Source organism: Manis pentadactyla, chromosome 4, assembly GCF_030020395.1.
Source record: "Manis pentadactyla isolate mManPen7 chromosome 4, mManPen7.hap1, whole genome shotgun sequence".
NCBI lineage: Eukaryota > Metazoa > Chordata > Mammalia > Pholidota > Manidae > Manis > Manis pentadactyla.
In genome coordinates this window covers 137,073,077-137,086,265 of record NC_080022.1, presented here as the reverse complement: position 1 = coordinate 137,086,265, position 13,189 = coordinate 137,073,077, and the positions used below count along the sequence as shown (strand labels likewise).

Sequence of the window (13,189 nt, the reverse complement as noted above, 5' to 3'; positions counted from 1 at the left end):
GCAAGGCAAGCAATGGAGCCCTTATAAATGAGAAACACAAAAATAACAGAAATGTTCATATGTCTGTAGGAAAAAAGAAAAAGAATGAGGTCCAAACTGTAGAGGCTGAAATATGCATGGCAGGATTAGGGAAAACTTATAAAACTATGAATTTCTGTAATGTTTGATTTTTAAGTAATTTTTAATAATTAAATTTTTTCTTAAAAAAGATTAAAGTATCTTAACAAGTAACATTTGTCTATTTTGTTTTGAAAATTGTGCTAAAAAAATCTCATCTTCACCTATACTGCTAACAGTATTTACTTGGGTTTCAGCCTAATATGGTATTTTTTTAATATGCTGAAAGGTTTAAAAATACATGGGTATAAAGGTTGGAGAAAGGGAGATAAATATGAATGTTCCATGGAAGCTTCTGGTTTTGCAGCCCAGATTCACCTAACCTCAGAAGAATGGAAGTGACCAAAAGTTCACATAAGTAAATGGAAGACAGAAGGAAGGCAGGTGTGGTACACTCTTTTAAGTACCGTTTAGAAAAACAATCATCACAAGGGGCCAGCTTGGTGACCCTTTCAAATGCTTAATTTTTTATGCATTCTCAATCTGGTCCTGCAAGAATAAGTTACAGACTCTTTGATTTGGCAAAGGATTCTTAGAAGTGACAATGAAAGCATAAGCAACTGAAGAGAAAACTAGATAAATGGGACTTTATCAAAACTAAAAACTTTTGTGCTTCAGAGGACACCATCAAGAAAGTGAGAAAGACAATGCACAGAATGGGAGAAAATATCTGCAAATCATTTATCTGATAGGGGCTTATCTATATAAAGAACTCACAACTATTCTAACTCAGTAATAAAAAATACCTCAACTTAAACATAAGCAAAAAGATCTGAATAGACATTTCTCCAAGGAAGATATACAAATGGCCAATAAACATATGTAAAGATGCTCACTATCATTAGCCATTAGGGAAAATAAAATCAAAACCACAATGAAATACCCCTTCACACTCACTGGGATGGCTATAATCAAAAAGTAAGGTAATAACAAGTGTTAGCAAGGATGTGGAGAACTCTTCAAGTGATTAAACAGAGTTTTCACATGGCCCAGCCATTCTACTCCTAGGCTTATACCCAAGAGAACTGACAAAGCATGTCCACACCAAAACCTGCACATGAATGTTTACAGAAACATTATTCAAAATAGTCCAAAAGTGGAAAACAACCCAAATGCCTATTAACAAACAAATGAATAAATAAAATATTAATATAGTGGAGTATTACTCAGCTATAAAAAGGAATGAAGTACTGACACATGCTACAACATGGACGAACCTTGAAAATAGTATGCTATGTGAAAGAAGGCAGACACAAAAGACCACATACTGCATGATTCCATCATAGGGTGTCCAGAATAGGGCAATCTACAGACAGAAAGTAGATTAGTAGTTGCTTAAGGCTGGGAGTGGGCAAGGAGAGGGGGAATAAAGGGTAAGGGGGTTTCTTTTTGAGGTGATGAAAATATCCTAAAATTGACTATGGTGATGGCTACACATCTGAGAATATACTAAAAACTACTGTACACTTTAAATGGGTGAATTGTTTGGTATGTGATTTATATTCCCAATAAAGCATATTTGAAAAAAGAAGAATCTGTAGCCATTTCAAAAAATATATTGATTTACACATTCGATCATGTGGGAAGTCAGTTACCTCTGTAGTGTCTGGAAGAATGAAGTCTTCTGCTTGCTGTAATGACACATGCAAGTTATGCTTTCCCTGCAGACTGTCATTATCTTTCTGTAACCTCACCAGCTCTTCTGAAACCTGTTCCCGTGACTGCATCAGCACCACCTGAAATAGAAACAGATGCTCATCACAGCCAGAGAGGTAAATCCTATCTGCTGATAGCTGCCCCCGAGAAACAAAAGGCCAAACCAAATGAGGGGTGAGGATGGAGGGGACATGATAAAGCTCTGTAAGACTTACAAAAAGCAGCTCAGAGATGTTTTGATTTGCAGCCTTTACAGATATTTAAAGAGACAATGAACAAATATTTGAGCTCATTCCTCACTGTTTCTACCAATAGCTTAAAAGCAATGAATCTCTTCCCCAATATCCCTGAACTATAGGACCAGTATCTCAGCTCAATGGAAATGGCTGATACAATCAGGACATCAAATAGAGCATGTACTCCAAAAACTTTTATTTGCTGATGGCACACATTCAACAGGAAGTAGGGAGAAACAAAAAGCAGTGTCTTCACCTTTAATTATATATATGTATGTTCAAGCTCAGGATCACTGTGAACAGACAAGGATCCCAAATCTTGGGAGTCATAGAGGGGATCTATGCTTAGGAAATAGAGGACACTTGAGTAACACATTCTTAAAATGAGACACACTCCCACTTCCACTTGCTGATGCATAAAAACATTTTGGGTATTTCATATGAATTTGAAGTGTAAGATAAAATTATGAAAAGTACTTAATTTTGCAATTTTAAATATTAAGTCATTTAACCTAAAAGTATATATAAATGTAGATTACTCATCATCCAACATTTCGTTAGCAATTATTACTAATCTATGCTAGGTGTTTTTCTGCACTTGAGAAATGAAGAGGTAAAAGACCGAGACTTTGCCCTGGACAAGTTCATGTGCAGTGGAGGGAAAGATAAGTAAACCAAAAATCACTCAACTGTGCTAACAAGTACTACGACAGAGAATAAATACAGCAATGATGAAGGACAAAGGGGTACCTAACTAGGGGAGAAGGTTCAACAACATTGCCCAGAGAAGGTGATCACTGCATCCTGAAGGACAAACAACTGCTGGCAGGCAGGCAAGATCATGCACAAACTTTGGTTAATTCTACTGGCTCTTATTTTTCTTCAGACCACAATCTGTTGTGCTTCATGCTAACTTTAAACCCATTTACAACAAAATATTAGCACCCCATTTCCTTTTGGATAGGACTATGAAAGAAAGAAGAATATGTACATATTTGCTTATTTTTGTAAAGAAAAAAACAGAAGTATAAAACAAAAATAAATTTAAACTATCATGTATGGAAGTGGGTGGGAACAGGGTGAAACGGAAATCAATGACCGTCTGGAAGTTCACTAGCACCACACCAGTTATGGTGCATGTTTTATCATAACTCCTGTGAAATTAATGAGGTTATTTTAAATAAATTAGCTGTCCAGGAAGAGCACAATAATTGCCCGAAAGCTGCACCTGCTACGGCTTTGACAGACTTCAGGTTTTAGCTTGTATTTAGAACTGGAAAAATAAATGTTTGTCCAAAGTTTATTCTGTTTAGGTTTCCCAAATCAGAAAAATAAGTTAAAGGTGAGTTTTGTGGGGGGTTTTGGTTTTTGCGTTTTTTTTTCTGGTCAGGATGTAGGTTTAGAAAAGGAATAACATCTTCACATAATCCTGTCATTACTAATGTTCTATACGCCCTGGAGAACATAATAGTAACCACTTTGGCCAGGGAGTTAAGGTCATATCACAGATGATTTCAGGATAGAACAGAAAGGAATACATTAAACATAGTTAATATTTATTTAAATGTTCACTTACCATCTGTTCCTGAACATCTCTCTTTGCCTGGGAAAATGCCTGCTGTAACTCTTCAAGTAAGATCTCAGATGCTTGGGCTCTTAGGACAAGCGCAGAGATCTTTAAAAAAAAATGCATACACAGTAAATATCCAGTTAGGAAACTGGTTATTCTAAAGCTAACCCTTTCATCTCCCACTTATTATTATGTCCAGAATTTATGCTTTATTAGTTCTAGTTATCACAACTCACTCATTACTCATTCAACAGATATGTGTGCATCTACTACATACAAAGCCTCAGCCTTTCAGCTAACATAAGACAGTACCAAAGTCCCCAGGATAATGCACTTGCACACATAAATAAATGGCATTAGCATGGGCTTCTGGACATAGGTATGGATCCATGAGACCTAGTTATAAATATTACTCTTGAAGGAGCTAAAAAAAATCAATATACATTTTGAAACTCTGGTCCACAGAAAAGGCACACAGTTTAAAGAATAAACAAATCTTTTCTGAACTAGTTGCAGTCTTCTAAAATGGTTTACTTAAAAACAAAGACATGATCAACATCACTGAACTCTACTCTCCCACGAATTAGTTTTAATGCTCCTGAGGAGGGTTTTATATGACAGTTGATAACTTATACAGAAGAACTGTAAAATAAATCAAAATAAATTTTATTTTTAGTATGATCATTTTAAGAATTCTGCTTCCAGTGGTGGCAGATTAGGTAATGTGAACCAATCTCCCTATTGAGAATTAGAAAGCCTACAAAAATATGAAAGATATCTACTTGAAGGCACTGGAGAACAAAGCAAAAAAGAAACAGAGCAAAGACCAGAATAAGGACACCTGGAGAGCTGAGGGCAGCTCCTCTCCAGGACATGCCAATTCCAAAAGAAGATGGGAGACTGAGAAGCTGAGCAGTGCTTGAGAGCCCCAGAATACGGTGGCCAAAACTAAGAATTCAGGACCCACTACACAAAGGGACCTCTGATAAATAACCTGCACTTTGGATTAGGTCCCCTATGGTGAGGGAAGAATTAAAAATAATCCAACCTTCACAAATTCATATAATTCAATTCCTGTAACTGGGTTAAGGTGATCCAGGATTATTAGTGCCACTAGCTGCCTGCCTCTCATAAGGAAAATGGCTTTATATTATTTCAATAATTTTTCATATACAATGTTCAGCAAGCCAAGTAAAAATGCCTAAGTAAAAGATATGAAAAAAGATAAAAAACAAAAACAGATCATAGAAACAGATCTACAATGAATCCAATATGTGAATTGTTAGAGACAGACTTTAAAATAACTATACTTGATCTGTTCAGAGATTTAAAAGACAAAATTTAGAACTGCCAGAGAACTGAAACAATGAAAACTAATCAAATGGAAGTAACAAACTGCAAAATTCAATTTTCTAAATTGAAAGTGCAACAGGTGAGTTTAACAGATTAGGCCCATTTGAAGAGAAAATTAGTAAACTAGAAGACAGATCTGAAGAAAAAGACACCAAAGATGAAAAATACAGAAGAGATGTTACAAAAACCACATAGATGCAACAATAAGGTCTAATATACATAAATACTTGAAGAAATAATGGCCAGTGGAAATAGCTAGTAGAGCTTAAAATAAGCTCATTCAGAAACTCCGTAATTTCACTCCTAGATATAAAGAGAAATGAGTTCACATGTCGACCAAAAGACATGTACGAGAATGTTAGAAAATGTATTCATTTACAATAGCCAAAACCTGGAAACAACCCAAATATACCTCAGCTGTAGAAAGGGTAAATAAATTATCTACATGTAATAGTATAGACACATCATTAAAATCTAACTATTATACACAAAGCAATATGGATGAGTCTCACAGACATGATGATCAAATAGACCTAATGCAAAAGGCTACATACTACATGCTGTCATTATATAAAGTTTAAGAACAAGCAATACTAAAACAGTGTTAAAAGTCAATATACTAGCCAGAGACGGGTAAGATTCCTCAGGGGAGGAACAACCTAAGACAGGCACAGTCGCAGGGGGGCCATCAGGAGAGAAATTGGGGATCAACAGAGGTGAGGCTTAGAACCTCACTCCCCATTTTGAGAAAAATCTTCTGCATCCGTGGATGTTTTGTTGCCCTTGTCTAGCTTGGATTAATACTTAGTCTATAGGTACAGACCTGATCATCTATCTACATTTGCCCTCTTACAGCACTAAAGTATGTTTTCTACCTTTATCTTGCATCTACCCACCACTTCAGCATTTTATTAAAAAAAAAAAAATTAAGGGAGAAATGTGGGATTCACATATAAATCAAGTATAAAAATCAAATGAATAATCATATCTGACCTGATTGTTTATAGTTCATGATGCGTGATCAAAACCGAAAGTTTCTGTGATATGACTGCCCTTGTACTGTTCACCATGTAAGAATTTATTCACTATGTAAGAACTTGTTCACCATGTAAGAACTTGTTCGTTATGCTTCAGAAGACTGGAGACTGTTGAGAATTAGGCTTGGGGTTGATTAATGATTGTGCATTGAGTCCCCTATACAGAATTTTATTGTTGTTAACAACCAGTTGATCAATAAATATGAGAGATGCCCTCTCAAAAAATAAATAAATAAATAAAATCTACTACTTCTTTTTCTGATAAAATTGGCAAGACAGTTCACTGGATCAAGCTTGAAAAATATAGAAATGCCTAGAGGAGGAAAAAACCTGTAACTTCACTACCTGCCTCTCTCCTTACACCAACTCTGGAACAATGTTTCCAATGTTTGGAAATTTTATGTATATTTATCTGTGCATATGTTTTCAGATTACCGAATTAACATATTCATTGTAAAGATATAGCCAATACAAAAACATACAATTTGGAGAGCAAAAGTGAGTCTTTAATCCCACTTCCTCTAGGTAATTCATTTTAATAGTTGGTTACAATCCCCTCGCCCTTTTTTCCTTTCTATGAGCAATTTCTCCCTAATTGGAACCAGGCTGTATGCAGTTTGGTAGTCTGCTTTTTATGTTTTACTATTATCTCTCATTTGCATTTTCTCACATCTTTAATTATACTGTTAGGGACCCAGCAGGAAACAGATGGCCCAATCAATTTAGGATAATTTGAGGTGGGTTTAATATCAGGAGTATTTACAAAAGGGATTGGATAGTGAAGGGAAAGGACAAGGACAGTACAGTGCCTCCGGGGGGGGGCAGGGGGGCCCTGGGGGAGGGTCTGTCATCCCTAGTCCTGAAGGAAGGGGACAGGGGAGGCAGTGGTTACCTGACTTGAGAAGGACAGAGTCATGTACATAGGTCGAGGAAATAGACAAGTTGTGTTGGCCCTACTAAGAGGAATAAATACTCTGACCTCTCAGAGAATAAATTACTCTTACTCTCCATCCGCCCTCTCTAGTATTTTGTCAGGCTCCCAGGTAGCTGCACCTAGCAGAGACCAAAGGCTAGTTTCCTGGTACTCCAGAGCAGGATGGAGAAGTGGGAAGAGAGGACCCAGAGGCGCAATGGAAAACGTCTCATTTTGTACCACTATTAAGGCTTTCATTCCAACAGGGTCATCTAATAACCAATCCCCTCTTAGTAGGCATTGATGTTATTTCTAGTGTTTTGTTAAAGCCATGATCCTCAAGGCAGTGGGAGAGGAAGGCAGCAATTTTTCATTCTCTTAACAGAGAAGTTGATGTTTTAAATTTGAATGAAGTCCAACTCATCATTTTTTTTTCTTTCATGGACAGTGCTTTCAGTGTATCTCAAAAGTCACCAACAAACCCAAGTTCCCCTAGATTTTCTACTATGCTGTATTGTAGGAGTTTTATAGTTCTGCACTTTATGTTGATGTCTATGATACATTTTGAGTTAATTTGGGAGGAACATGTAAGGTCTGTGTAAGATCTATGACTAGATTTATATTTTGCACATGTAAACATCCAGTTTCAGTACCATATGTGAAAAAGACCACCCTTTCTCCATTGAATTGCCTTTGTTCCTTTCTTAAAGATCAGTTGACTACACATGTGTGGGTCTATTCTTGGGCTCTCTATTCTGTTCCATTGATTTATGTATTCTTTCATCAATACTATACTGCCTTGATTACTATAACTTCATAATAAGTCTTGAAGTCAAATAGTGTCAGCCCTCCAACTTTGTTCTTCCCTTACTATTGTGTTGGTTATTCTGGGTCTTTTCAATCCCTTATAAACTTTCAGTTTGTCAGTATCCACAAAATAACTTGATGGGATTTGATTAGACCATAATGAATTTATAGATTAAGTTGGGAAGAACTAAAATCTTGACAAGACTGAGTCTTCCTATCTATATACATGGAGTATCTCCATTTTTAGATCATCTTTGATTTCTTTCATCAGAGTTTTGTGGTTTTCCTCACATAGATGTTATCCCTATTTTGTTAGATTTGTACTCAGTACTTCATTTTTGTGAGTGCTAATGTAAGCAGTATTTTTAATTTCAAATTCAAATTGTTCACTGCTGTTATACAATAAAGCAACAGATTTTTTGTGTATTAAAAAAAAAGTCAATATACTGGCTACATCTATGTTTAGGCAGGTGGGATATTTGTTAGGAAAGAGTATGAGTGTATTAGAAAATTCTGTATCTTCATAAGGTGGTGATTAACATAGTAAAAATTTTCATGTTAAAATTCATCAACATATATATTTGAGATTTGTACACTTAAACTGTATGTATATCTCAACAAAAACAAGATTTTTAGAGACATAATAGCTCAGAATATTCCAGTTATGATGTAAAACACCAACTCATAGATCCAAGAAACACTGTGAACCCCAAACAAGAGAAATATGAAGAAAAATACACCCAAGTATAGCTCTGTAAAGCTGCTAAAAACAAAAACTTTTGAAAAGAACATCCTTAAAATAGCCAGGGAAAAAAATAACATTTACCTTCAAAGGAACAAGACTGATATTTGACGTCTCATCAGAAACATAGAAGCCAGAAGCAAAGGAACTGTAACTTCAAAATGTTAACAGAAAATTGCATAAGTGCTCAGCATTCTACAGCTGGCCAGAATTATCTTCCTTGAATGAAGGTGGAAAGAAAAAATATCTAATGAACAAAAATATGAGAGTATCGCTACTTCTGGTGCTGTCCAAAATGGACTAAGGCCACCATGGATTTTCTCTCCCAATTACAACTGAAAACTGAGTAAAATACATAAAGCAACCACCTGAGGACTCTGAAAAATTAGCAAAAGCAGAGAGTTTAGGGAGGGAAGTCAAAATGGGAAGAAGCAATTCATACAGGAGTAAGTTTACTGTTTATTTGGGATTTTTTCTTACTTTCTTGAGAGCATTAATCGGAGGGCTGCCCCAGATGTAAAGCTGCGACAGTTGCCATGGCACAAAAAAACAAAACTGTCTTTCTGATCAAATGGCCAGAACATGATCCCTGTGAGCTGAAGAGTATGGAGGTATTTTCAGAGAGGAGAGAGCTAGAAAAAGGATCCCCTAATTCCATGTATAATCAGCACAAGTCCCATATTCACCCTTGAACTATTACACATTTGGCCAGATCCAAAGGCTTTGCAAAGACTTTTAAAAAGGAACTGACCTATACCAATAAATGGAAACACAGCTTGTGCTCATGGATAGGAAGAATTAATATTGTCAAAATGGCCATCCTGCCTAAAGCAATCGACAGATTCAATGCAATCCCTATCAAAATACCTACAACATTCTTCAACAAACTAGAGCAAATAGTTCTAAAATTCATATGGAACCACAGAAGACCCCAAATAGAAAAAGCAATCCTGAGAAGGAAGAATAAAGCAGGGGTGTTTACGCTCCCCGACTTCAAGCTCTACTACAAAGCCACGGTAATCAAGACAGTTTGGTATTGGCACAAGAACAGACCCATAGACCAATGGAACAGAATAGAGAGCCCTGAATTAAACCCAAACAAATACAGACAATTAATATATGATAAAAGAACCATGGATATATTATGGGGAAATGACAGTCTCTTCAACAGATGGTGCTGGCAAAACTGGACAGCTACATGCAAGAGAAGGAAACTGGATTATTGACTAACGCCATACACAAAAGTAAACTCAAAATGGATCAAACACCTGAATTTAAGTCATGAAACCATAACACTCTTAGAAGAAAACACACGCAAAAATCTCTTGGAAGAAACATGAGCAACTTTTTCATGAACACATCTCCTCAGGCAAGGGAAACAAAAGCAAAAATGAACAAATGGGACTACATCAAGCTAAAAAGCTTCTGTACAGCAAAGGACACCATCAGCAGAACAAAAAGGCATCCTACTGTATGAGAGAATATATTTGTAAATGACATGTCCAACAAGGGGTTAACATCCAGAATATATAAAGAACTCACATGCCTCAACACCCAAAAAGCAAATAACCCTACTAAAAAATGGGCAGAGGATATGAACAGACACTTCTCCAAAGAAGAAATTCAGATGGCCAACAGGCACATGAAAAAATGCTCCACATCGCTAATTATCAGGGAAATGCAAATTAAAACCACAATGAGATATCACCTCACACCAGTTAGGATGGCCAGTATCAAAAAGACTAACAACAACAAATGCTGGTGAGGATGCAGAGAAAAGGGAACCCTCCTACACTGCTGGTGGGAATGTAAACTAGTTCAACCATTGTAGAAAGCAATATGGAGATTCCTCAAAAAACTAAAAAGAGAAATACCATTTGACCCAGAATTCCACTCCTAGGAATTTATCCAAAGTAAACTTCTCAGATTCAAAAAGACATATGCACCCCTATGTTTATTACAGCACTATTTACAATAGCCAAGATATGGAAGCAACCTAAGTGTCCATCAGTAGATGAATAGATAAAGAAGAGGTGGTACATATACACAATGGAATACTATGCAGCCATAAGAAACAAACAGATCCTACCATTTGTAACAACATGGATGGAGCTGGAGGATATTATGCTCAGTGAAATAAGTCTGGCAGAGAAAGACAAATACCAAATGATTTCCCTCATTTGTGGAGTATAACAATGCAGCAAAACTGAAGGAACAAAATAGCAGCAGACTCACAGACTCCAAGAAGGGACTAATGGTTACCAAAGGGGAGGGGTGGAGAAGGATGGGTGGGGAGGGAGGAAGAAGGGGATTGTGGGGTATCATGATAAGTGCACATGGTGTGTGTGGGGTCACGGGGAAGACAGTGTAACTCAGAGAAGATAAGTGGGGACTCTGTGGCATCTTACTACACTGATGGACAGTGACTGCAATGGGGTATGGGGAGAACTTGATAATGAGGGTGAATGTAATAACCACATTGTTTCTCTTGTGAAACCTTCATAAGTGTGTATCAATGATACTTAATAAAATAAAACAAATTTTTAAAATTTTTAAATAACTTCTAAAAAAACCAATCAATCAATCAATCATGTGTCAAGACTATGGACTCACAAGATTTCTTCTCATACGTTGCTAGTGGGAGTGTAAGTTTGTACAACCTTGTTGAAAAACTGGCATTTTTATCTACTAAAGATGACATGTATATATATATATATTTTTTTTTGGTATCAATATATAATCACATAAGCAACAATGTGGTTACTAGATTCCCTCCATTATCAAGTCCCCACCACATACCCCATTACAGTCACTGTCCATCAGCGTAGTAAGATGCTATAGAGTCACTACTTGTCTTCTCTGTGCTACACTACCTTCCCCATACTCCCCCCTACATTATGTGTGCTAATCGTAATGCCCCTTATTCCCCTTCTTCCTCCCTTCCTACCCACTGTCCCCAGTCCCTTTCCCCTTGGCAACTGTTAGTCCATTCTTGGGTTCTGTGAGTCTACTGCTGTTTTGTTCCTTCAGATTTTGCTTTGTTCTTATGCTCCACAGATGAGTGAAATCATTTGGTACTTGTCTTTCTCCACCTGGCTTGTTTTACTGGATTATTTCCCTCTAGCTCCATCCATGTTGTTGCAAATGGTAGGATTTGTTTTCTTCTTATGGCTGAATAATATTCCACTGTGTATATGTACCACCTCTTCTTTAGCCATTCATCTACTGATGGACACTTACGTTGCTTCCATATCTTGGCTATTACAAATAGTGCTGCAATAAACATAGGGGTGCATATGTCTTTCTGAGAAATTATATTCTCTGGGCAAATTCCTAGGAGTGGAATTCTGGGTCAAATGGTACTTCTATTTTGAGTTTTTTGAGAAACCTCCATATTGCTTTCCACAATGGTTGAACTAGCTTACATTTCCACCTTTCTCTGCATCCTCATCAGCATTTGTTGTTGTTTGTCTTTTGGATGTTGGCCATCCTAACTGGTGTGAGGTGATATCTCATTGTGGTTTTTATTTGCACTTCCCTGATAATTAGCACTGTAGAGCATCTTTTCATATGTCTGTTGGCCATCTCAATTTCTTCTTTGGAGAAGTGTCTGGTGTCTGTTCATATCCTCCACCCATTTTTTAGTAGGGTTGCTTTTTGGGTATTGAGGAGTGTGAGTTCAAAGATGACATATATTTTGAATGCCTGCCCCAGGCATTCCTCTGCTGGGCATATACACAGCAGAAATATGTATAACAAGCCCTATACAGAAATTTCAAAGTAGAATTACCACAATATCCCAGAACTAGAAACAACCCTACACTCATCAACAGTAAGATAAATGAGGACATATCCATACAATGGTACAACTACATAACAATGTAAATGAACAAAACACTGCTACGTATATCATGAATAGGAATCTCACAATGTTGAATGGAGGCAGACAGATATAAAAGAATACATTCCACATGATTCATTTATAAAAATAAAAAAACAAACAAAACCAACCTAATGATTTTAGAAGTCAGGACAATGGATACTGGATACTTCTGGGGAGGAGCGAGCTAGTAAACGTGGAAGGGGAAAGTGACACCTTCTGGGATATTGGCTAATGTTCTACTATTTAATTTTTATGTTGGTTATACAGATGTTAGTTCTGGTAGGTTCAGTATACCTGTATATGCTTGAGTTTTTTTCTATGTATCTGGTATTTTTAAAAAGTCAAAAAGAAGATAATTAGTATCTTCCCTGTCAGCAAATTTCTTGTGCAGCAGAAAAATCTAATAAAAATAGAAGGGTAAAGGAGAATTAGAGTTTCCTAATATTCACTAAGGCAGTTATCCCAAGAGTTATTTTTAAAACTCTATAAAAACAGACACCAGAGAAAGATCAGTAAGATATCTTTTTATCCAAGGGAAAATAAAACTGCCAAATTTTCAGGGAAAGAAAGAAATATTACTATGTGTTTAGAATTTTTTTGTTTAAACAATGCAGTCATCTCACATGGGCCACATTTTAAAAACCCTCATTTACCTGATGACTTGAATCTTCAGTACTCTGCTTTATGAAGTCCTCTAATTCCTGTTTATCTTTCATCGTCTTCTCTAACTGGTCATTTGCTTGCCTTAGCATCACCTGTAGCTTTTTCACCTATACAATTTTAAATGTCAATTAGAAGAACCAGAATTCTTTCATAAATTAAAAAAAACATCTCAAACTCTGTAAGTTTTTTTAAAAGTCTGATCTTCCCCCACC

The 13,189-nt window shown here is 36.5% G+C and overlaps 1 protein-coding gene across 4 annotated transcripts in view; it reads right to left on the bottom strand.

Annotated features, from left to right (window-relative positions):
- RABEP1 (rabaptin, RAB GTPase binding effector protein 1) overlaps window positions 1-13,189 on the bottom strand; it is a 278,399-nt gene that overhangs the window by 151,305 nt on the left and 113,905 nt on the right. For 2 of the 4 annotated variants that reach the window (XM_057500995.1, XM_036895970.2), the window contains exons 11-13: window positions 12,968-13,084; window positions 3,586-3,684; window positions 1,713-1,853 (exon numbers count right to left, since the gene is read on the bottom strand). In XM_057500995.1, coding sequence (XP_057356978.1) covers window positions 1,713-1,853; window positions 3,586-3,684; window positions 12,968-13,084 — 357 coding nt within the window. The remainder of the gene's footprint in view (window positions 1-1,712; window positions 1,854-3,585; window positions 3,685-12,967; window positions 13,085-13,189) is intronic. The other 2 variants (XM_036895972.2, XM_036895973.2) reach the window with 1 other exon arrangement.